This window comes from Akebia trifoliata, chromosome 16, assembly GCF_017979445.1.
Source record: "Akebia trifoliata isolate Shusen 1 chromosome 16, ASM1797944v1, whole genome shotgun sequence".
In the NCBI taxonomy this organism is placed as follows: domain Eukaryota; kingdom Viridiplantae; phylum Streptophyta; class Magnoliopsida; order Ranunculales; family Lardizabalaceae; genus Akebia; species Akebia trifoliata.
This window is the reverse complement of record NC_141390.1, coordinates 2,032,566-2,042,421: the sequence shown is the minus strand read 5'-3', so window position 1 is coordinate 2,042,421 and position 9,856 is coordinate 2,032,566. Positions and strand designations below refer to the sequence as shown.

The window sequence follows — 9,856 nt, the reverse complement described above, 5'->3', positions numbered from 1 at the left end:
TGTTGATCCCTTATTTGAAGAATTTTATAAAATTTTGTGACTGGTTTTGAGAATGAAAAATCAAGGACCAATGACTTAATTTTAAAGGTAAGGGTATTTAGGTCATTTTAATAGTATATTAAACAGGACCAAGGTCAAGGGTGCATATTATTAGTTAGAAAACATAGAGAGGGCTATCTCAAGTATTTACCAAACGTGTAGGGGGTATGAGTAAATCATAATTACAGTGGTTGTATTTCTATTTTATTTTTAGTTTTATATTGGGATTTGGGAGTATCTCTCTATTTATCGTCGGCTTGGAGAGGAGTGCCCAGCTTTTATGTCGTGTCTGTGTGGTCTACATGGAATCGAGACCCCAACAAGGAGGTCTGTTAGTCTTCTTTCAATCTCTCTACTTTTCTCGATTAATTGATCTGATGGTGCGCTTCAATTTCATGTTTTTCTTTCTAGTTTTGGTGGATTCTGTTGGAATTTGTCGTGTTTTTTTCTTTTTTGATCTACAGATGGTTTGGATTAGGGTTTTGATGAGTGGTTGCGAGAAATTTCTTGGTTTTTCAGCTCAGATTGGTTTTTAGGCTTTGAATCTAGGGTTTTGTTGATTTATTTTACTGAAATCTCTAGAGAAATTGAAGATTGGTGATATTGATGATTTCATGTGTGTAAGATTTTGAAAAAAAATCGTTTTTTTTTCTTGTGAATATTTCTAGATAGATATCCATATCATGTGTAATCCAATTGCTTGGGTTCTGTGTTCTAAAGGTTTGAGGAATTTCATATATCGTTAGATAATGATGTGGATTTGATGTGCTATCGTTTGTAAAAATTGTGGTGTTTGACATTTATTTTCGATCAATTGGGTCTTTCTCTCTTGCTGGTTCAGGGACTCCTTTCTAACTTGGATTATTTTCGATCAATTGGACATCAATTTCTTGTTTTTTTCTGAATAAATATTGTGCTTTTTCGATACTTAATTCTGTTAAGTTCGTAAGTGCTTAAGGCGTTCCAACTGGTCTAGGCCTTTTGGAGTATTGGTTTAGGTTCTTAACGTTTGGTATTAGAGCCAACCCCACATCCAGGGTTCGTGTCACAGAAAAGGCTATTTGGTAGGGCTACGGGCTATGGAAAAAAAACCCCCCTTAGAAAAGCTCCGAGAAGTGCCCTGCCCAGAGTGAAAGCCATCGTGGACGTCGCCTGCAGAGCGTGGCGGAGGTGGTTTGTTACATGCCTAAGTGGTAATGACTTAAATTTGATTCGTTCCCAAAGGGCTAGACCTTTTGGAGTATTGGTTTAGGTTCTTAACAAATTCATTTTTTTAATTATTTCCCCCAAGAAAAAAGAAAAGAAAAAGAAGACATTCTTTATTTTAGGGTTTTGATGTGTTACTACTAGCCATTTGGAGGTTTGAGGGCTTAGAACAAAACTTTGGGAAATTGCAAGTTGGTTTCACTTATCTACTTATAGAGATAGAGATAGATGGTAGCAAAATTTTTCTTTTCATTTAAGAGTCATTTATTTATCTTTTTTTTTTTTTTTCTTTTTCAAAGAGAGTACTAGAGTGTAGAGTTTGGACTTTGGGTGGTTAAACATACCATAAATCCTTATGCGTTAAGAAAATACTAAACATTGGTGCGGATCATCATCCCTAAATGTGCTATTCATATAATTGTTTTGTGAAATCCTTGAAGAAACAGCTTCCAATCTCCGAGTTTAGAGTTTCTTCGGTATCAAAATGGCTTGGGATTTCAGAGGTGTATTCTATTGCTCGTCTTGTGAGTTGTATTTTAAGTGTGCATAGTCTTCTGGAGTTTGAGGACCATGGCGTGTGGATGGCCGGCTAGGACGGGGAGTTCTCTGTCAGGTCTTACTGCCAAGCATTAACACAGTTGCCCCAGATGTCATGTTCCTATATGGTTATTTGGGGCCTAAGAGTTCCAGCCTCTTTTTTTCATTTGGGTGGCTGTGTAAGGTTCTCACATTGGACAATGTGGGTTTGAGTTTTATTCTGTGTAAGGATGATCAAGATTCAATGGAACATTTTTTTTTCCCATTACAAGTTAGCTTCTGAAGTTTGGTCTCACTTCTTATCTCCATTTGGAGTTCTCGAATGTTATTCAAAGTCTGTCCTGTCATTATTTGAGAGTTGTCACTCACTTGGGTATACTTTTTGGGCATTACCCCATTACAAAGATAAAGTTAGAAAGGAAAAGTTGCTGAGTATGCTTTTTACCTTTTTCATGTATTAGTAATGTCGTTGATGGCAATACAAGATTACTGGAAAAACGGACCTGTATGAATGTTTTCAAAGAAAATATACATCTTATTGCCATTTCTATTTTATGATCCTTTAATATGAATTTTTTACGTAGTTTGATTCTGTATATAATATATTATTAGATAATTTTTGTGGTTTTGAGCATTTGATATGCTAGCCTGTGAAATATAATGTATTTTGGGCTTGGAACCTTGGATAACCTTGGAACACTATTCTTGGATTTCGACATATATACCGTTTTGAGTCAAATTCCAGGCCAGTCCTTTACACAACTCCTGATTTTATTCCCAATCCTGAGTTGTTGGGTCTGCGAACCCCTTGCTCAGCCCATGCAATCCAATTCATGACTCAATCAGTAGTCACTACACTCGAAGTGTGACTAGAAATGATTTATCTTGGGGCTTTCTAGAGTTTTGTTGACTTGTTATTTCTAAATTATTTAGAATTACTAATAGGTTGTACTTTATCTATATTGATATAGATGACAGGGATTTGGGTTTGTCCTTTGAAATTCTCCAGGAGTTTTCTCTTAACTGTTTTTAAGAAATAAAGCCCTTGGTTCGGGTAGCTTAATGTACTATGGCTCCTTGTGCATAAAAAATTATTAAGTTTATATTTTTAATATAGAGTGCTTTATTCTGGTTATCCTTTTACAGAAATAAAGTAGAAAAGCAAATAAACATAATGCTTTCTTAATTTTCTTGCTTATATTAAGAACATCATTGTTTCCAGTACAGGAAAATTAGTAAAACAGACATGTTTTACTTTTCAAAAAGAAACATCTTATCACCTTCTTATTCAGCTATGAACTCGTTCTATGATAGTTAAGGTGAACTTTCTTTTTAGGCTCAGTTTGATTCGCAGTGAAACATGTTCTGCAATGTCTTTTTATTCTTTAAAAAGATACATTTTCCTTTTTTTAGACGACAATCATTTTTCTGAAAATATTTTACTGTGACCCAAACTCAGTCATGTTGAGGAATCTTCTAGAAATCCTTGCTTGTGAACTTGTTTGGATTATACTCCTGATATCATTCCCCTGTTCTCTCTAGGATTTTATTGTGATTAGCCACATGGCCCACATCCATCAAATACGCAAATTACAATTGACAATATTCTATTTGGTTCTTCTGTTCCCAAATTCTTCCTTACTTTGTGGATACATTAAAACATGGAACCATTTAAAGATCCATCATACTATTTGATTTACATTTGTATGGATCTTCTTTAATACTTAAATGGGCTCATGATTGTAACATGTGGGAGAGCTAGGTAAGATGGTGTTCTCTTCTCCTGTTCTGATCTAAGTTTCCCTCTTGTATGTTCTGGAAAATGTTTCTCACTAGTAATTACTTGTAAATTTTGTTTGAGTACAATGTTTTATGGGGTGGGGTTAATCCAGAGAGGTTATTTGTTGATTGATGTGCTTCCCTGCATACCTTTTTATTGAAACCTTAAAAAAAAAAGAATTTAAAACCTTTTCCAGTGACATTTTCGAAAAACAGAATTAAAAAAAAAAAATGAAATTGCTTGGTTTTAATCATTCCCGATGCACATTCAAGTGCTGAGACCCAGTCAGGTGGACTGGGGCAGCTAGGCTTTCATTAATTTCTTGAGGTTGGTTGGCATGGGTGGTCGAATGATCTCTGTTTAGGGTTTAAAAAATAGGTTTATAGTGTCCTCATAAGGCTTTAGGTTTGTTATTCTTTTGTCTGCTGAATGTGAGGTTATAAGTTCACTTTCTTCTGCTTTTAAATATGAATTATACCTTTTCAGGTGTTAACCCTCCACCAAAACCTTGGGAACGAGTGGCCTCCTCTTCTGGTCCTGCGCCTTTTAAACCCCCATCACCCGGTAGCACAAGTGATGTCGTCGAGGCTTCAGGAACTGCAAAACCTGGAGAAATCGTTTCAACTGCCGAGAGAAATGCCTCTATAAACAGAACTGCTATTGCCAGGCCTGTCCCCATGAGGCCTTGGGAGCAGAACTATGGAAACAGCCATGGAGGTAATAATTCTTTGGGACAATGACCTCAAAGATCAATTTTTTGACAATATGTACCAAAAAGTCTCTTCTAATAAAATATGGACTCTTTAGTACTCATTTTATGAAGTATTAGTCTAAAAAGGATTTTTGAAGTGAAAATGCCGTAATTACCCTTTCAATAATTTTTGAGGTTTAAAGAAACATGTTTATTTGAGACTATGTGAGGTACTTCTATGATTTAAGATTAAGGACATGCCCCTTGACTACAATCATCTCTTATAGAACAAAGAAAAAATGATCTAAATGGAAAAAAAAAAATCCTTGTTTTCTCTTCCCGAAGTTAGTAATCTTTAACTCACATAGTTGATGATGATGATGTTGATGGAGATGAGTATGGTCATCATCATCATCAAACTGATTTGTCTATGTATATTTGATTTATTAAAATATATAAATAATTTTGAATAATTAAAACATAATTTTAAAACTCAACTTGAATGTTCATCAAATTGATTCAATTTAAAAATTAGCAAGTCAACTTAAATGAGTTAAATAAAATTATATTGAATTTATGAATAACTTTTAATAAATAAAAATATTTATTTTTATTGTTCACATAAATAGTAATAACCAAATACATTGGTCAAGTTTTTTAGTTGACTCGGTATATTTTTAAATCAAACCACTTTGTAAAGGTGTTAAAAGGGTATTTCAGTTATTTTTCTTAAAACAATTTTAAAAAGATCCTTAATAAGTTAATACTTTATTAAGTAGGACTAAATGGTCCATATTCTTTACTAGGGGACTATTAGGTATATGTTCTCAATAAAGAGTCCTTGACAGTTGTAGAGGTCGATATAGTGATAAATCAACCTTGATCACAATTTCACTATTAAATCTACAAAATAATAGAAAAAAACATGGAAAGATAGAGAAGACAAGGATTTTTTACATAGTACGACAAACGTGCCTATGCCCACGGGCTTAGGGAGTCGTTTCACTATAAATCTCAGGGTTACACGGCCTCCTCACCTCCCCTCCGATTTTCTCCCATTTCTCCTACCTTCTTTCTCCCCCCTTTTACAATGGCTTCAAGGCCTTTAAATAGAAGTTACAATTGTCCTTTACCCAAATTAATAACTACATAAAAAGGGGAAAAATCCTCTTAAATTGAGATTCTTTTTTAATAAGATAGAGTCATCTTCAAATGATGCCACATGTTCGCATTGGGATGCGTGTTGATGGTGCGGATGAACGATCCGGATGAGTCATCTTTAAATCGTCTCTCATTTGGATCGTTCATCCGTACCATCAAAACATGTATTCCAAGACGAACACATGGCATCATTTGAAGATGACTCTATCTTATTAAGGGAAAATCTCAATTTAAGAGGATTCTTCCCCTTTTTATGTAATTATTAATTTGGGTAAAGGGTAATATGGTCAATTGCAACTTAATTAGGGTTATGACTCTTTTAGGGTTTTTCTATTTAAAGGCCTTGAGGCCATTGTAAAGAGGGGGAGGAAGAAGGTAGGAGAAAGGGGAGAAAATCGGAGGGGAGGTGAGGAGGCCGTGTAACCGTGAGATTTATAGTGAAACGACTCCCTAAGCCCGTGGACATTGGCACGTTTGTCGTACTATGTAAAAAATCCTTGTCTTCTCTATCTTTCCATGTTCTTTTTATTATTTTGTAGATTTAATAGTGAAATTGTGATCGAGGTTGATTTATCACTATATCGACTTCCATAACAGTGATTGTTCCTAATTCTTTTTCTCCATTGACAACACTTCTATCCATGGTTTGAAATCTTGTCCAAGGTATCTTTCAACAATGAGATGGATATGCACGGTGTCTTAGCGTTTACACCATCTCGTGCAATAAATGAGATGTGTCGGATGTTATTTTGAAAATCTTGACCGAGTCAGTAAAAGTCGGCTGAGTTAATCGGAATCTTGTAGATTTTGATTAAAATAATTATTATTTTTAGAAATTAAATATTTATTATATAAATAAAACATGATTTTATGACTAAACATCTTCTAATCTCCCTTTTTTTATTAAAAAAATTATAATTAATGTATATAAATAAATCTTTAGAAACCAAGTTAAATGGTTTATCTTGTCTGAGACAACTCGGTCACATCCATGGACGAGATGTCAAACTGAGTTTTGAAACCATGCTTATATCTCATTTTAAGCATTCCTTTGGAACTTATAAATTTCCATATTCAATGCAGGGTATAACTCTGGTATGAATTATAACACAGGTTATGGCTCTGGAACTTATGGTTCATCATATGGTGGACTTGGAGGATCTTATGGTGGTGGGATGTATGGTAGTACCATGAATAGAGGAGGGTATGGTGGGCTTTATGGAAGTTCAGGGATGTATGGAGGAGGAGGGATGGGGATGGGGATGGGGATGTATAATGGCGGTCTTGGGGGTCCTATGGGTGGTTATGGAGGAATGGGCATGGGGGGTCCTTATGGCGATCAAGATCCAAATAATCCATTTGGTGGTCCTCCATCACCACCAGGCTTTTGGATTTCCTTCCTTCGGGTGGTAAGGCGCATAAATCTTTTTTTTTTCCTTCCTTTTTTTTTTAGAGCTGCTATTGGCACCCTAAATATTACTTATTACACCCTAACTAAAAATAAAGAAAATAAGTGAATGATTAAGAAAAAGTAAGAGTTGTGATGCCAATAGATTCTCTCCTTTTTTTTTCTGGCTAGATTTCTATTTTTTGGATTTAGGATTTTACACGAGCCTAATCATAATGGCAAACAAGTACTGAAATTGTTTGAACGAGTGTTGTAATTTTTGTGAATTTGAGATAATAATTTGAGCCAAACCTTTTTATTGTTTGAATAGTATGTTCTAATCTTTAATTGGGATGTGATAAATAATTTTAGAAATTGGGGTGTAATAAGTAAAAGTTGAGGTGCCAGTAGCAGCTCTTTTTAATTTTTTATTTTTTAATTAATGCCTATTATAGATGTTCATAATTTTTATTTATTTATTTTAATGGTAGATGCAAGGTGTAGTAAGCTTCTTTGGTCGGATTTCATTTCTCGTAGACCAGAACACACAAGCATTCCACATGTTCATGTCTGCGCTTCTTCAGGTGTGCACACTTGCGCTTATTGTCTTCACATCTTCTCATTTACTATTGTGAGAAATTATAGAATCAGTCTGAAGTTGATTTAAGCTTGAACTGCTCTTGGTCAAATTACATACTAAACTGACTCCTTTCATAACCCGTTGTTGTTGTTACAGCTCTTTGATCGATCTGGAATGTTATATGGAGAGCTTGCAAGGTTTGTGTTGAGAATACTGGGGATCAAAACAAAACCCAGGAAAGTTCATCCTCCAGGCCCTGATGGCCTTCCCGGACCAAATAACACTCATGGTGGTCAAAACTACATTGAGGGACCACCAAAGGTTGCTCCGAGTGGTTCTTGGGACGGTGTTTGGCATGGTGATGGCCACTAAAGGAATGTGATAATAGTCCAGACCGATTCGATCAGACAAATCATGTGAGAATCCAGTTTGTGTAGATTGGATCTGCCTTGAGGCACAAATTTAAAGAAAAGAAGATGGAGAGCTTCTTTATGTATGTGTTGTCTTTGTCTGAGCTATAAGGAGTAAGGTTCAAGGCAAGAAGTGCCCGTGCCTGTTCTGTGGATTAAGGTACTCTTTACTTCATTTTTCGTTTGTTGATTTGTACTAGACCCTGAGGTATACCAATAAAAATATGTAGAAAGCAAAATTGTTCGGACGTATTTTGGAAGTTAGAATATTATATTCTATTTCTAGTTGGATTGTAAGGAAACATGAGCCGTGATTATGTCTTGGGGATTGTATTTCTTATGCGTAGTAAATTTGATTTCTGGACAACATTACTTATGTATACTAAAAATTGAGAGCTTCTATTGCCACCCCAAGATGCGTGGTAATTCGTTGGTGGTTTACTTATGAATTGGAGTGGCATTAGCAAAAGTTGGTGTGGTAATAGAATCTCTCTAAAAGTTTATGGAAGGCGAAATTTCTGGACACAGTTACTGATCGGGTTGATCTTCTATTTAAATATCAAGGGCCAGTCATTGAATGTTGAGTCTTGACCTTAGGCATGCCCTCTTGGGCTTAAAATATTTCTATTAGAAAATTTACCATCCATCCAGGTCAGCTTCTAATTCTTTTCAAGAAAAATTCCTTTAGTGTTCTAGTAAGATTGGGATTCCTTTAGTGTTTGATGGTATCCAATTTAAAAAACAATGAGAAACTAACAGATGCAGAGTTAATTAGTCCCTTTTACTTATCAATGTTCAATGATAAGTAAATATAACAACACTACGGACATATCTCAAATCACTCCTCACTTAAAAAAAGAAAAAAACCAATTGTCTCAAGTTTTCTCAATTGGCCTCTTCTCTCTTCTTTTGGTATTTATTTTTCCCATGTTCAATCAAATGGTGAAATGAGGGGAGAGGAATTATTATTATTATTATTTTTTGAAGGGGAGATGATTTGGAATATATATATATATATATATATAAAAATGTGGCGGGGGCAATATGAGAAATCAATTAGAAAACAAATGTGTGCCTAAATATAACGGGAGGGGTTCAGCAGCCTTAAAGTTTGCCAAACATTTTTCAAAACATGGGTTAGAAGTTTTGGAATGAGCTGATTTTTTGTGAGGATGATCTCTATGATGAGGAGTCTTCCTCACTAAAAATCAACCTATTTCAAAACTTGTAACCGCATCAAAAGTGATTTTCAAAAATTGGACGGTCCACGATTCTTTAATTTGTAAATTAGGATTAGAAATTTTAAAATGAGCTGATTTTTGGAGAGGATGATCTCTTCACCATAGAGATCATCCTCACAAAAAATCAGCTCATTTCAAAGCTTCTAACCCATGTTTTGAAAAATGTTTGGCACAATGTTTAGTAAACTTTAGGGTTGCTGAACCGCTCCCAAATATAGTAGTTTGTTATCGATATAAAATGAGATTGTGATTGTAGTTAGGGATGCAACTTAATTCGGTTCAAATCGAGAATCTAATCAATCTGTGAATTTGGGATTGGGTTGGCTCGGTTTTAACTGAATACGGTTCAGTTTTGGATTAAAGAAAATAAGAACCTATGAGTTCTGTTTGATTTTTGGTTCAGGGTTGATAAATAATCGAACCAACCTGAAAATTGATACTATATATTAAAAAAAAATATAATTAAAAAAAAAAAAAAATACAAACCCTCTTCATCTCTCTCGTCTCCATTTTCATCTTTTGTCTCTACGATTGCGGCTGCGACTACAACCTACGTTGCCATCGGCTGCAACCGTTTCTCTCTCTCTCTCTCTCGTTGTCTTTGCGGCTGCGACGGTGCGACCTACAACCTACGCTGCCACCTACTGCCATCAGCACATCTCCCTCTCTCTCGCGGTGGTTGCGACCTCTGATTTGTAACCTGTGGCCAGTGATATATGACCTGCGACAGATTTGAATTTGGATTTTTTTTTTTTTTAAATTCCTTCTTTATATTGTGTTGGTCTTTAGTGATTATAGGGTTTGAACCGAAGAACTGGGAATCA

General features: G+C 35.2%; 1 protein-coding gene across 2 annotated transcripts; it reads left to right on the top strand.

Annotated features, from left to right (window-relative positions):
• The first annotated feature begins 216 nt into the window (after positions 1 to 216).
• Positions 217 to 8,093, top strand: PEX13 (peroxin 13). 2 transcript variants are annotated; one of them, XM_086427940.1, is made up of 5 exons: positions 217 to 366; positions 4,049 to 4,279; positions 6,528 to 6,823; positions 7,293 to 7,385; positions 7,538 to 8,093. In XM_086427940.1, the coding sequence occupies exons 1-5, from the start codon at positions 342 to 344 to the stop codon at positions 7,751 to 7,753; spliced, it is 861 nt and encodes a 286-aa protein (XP_086284066.1). In that variant the 5' UTR covers positions 217 to 341; the 3' UTR covers positions 7,754 to 8,093. The 2 variants fall into 2 exon arrangements, with proteins under 2 accessions (XP_086284066.1, XP_086284065.1); XM_086427939.1 differs by having other exon boundaries at positions 6,498 to 6,823.
• The last annotated feature ends 1,763 nt before the right edge of the window (positions 8,094 to 9,856 follow it).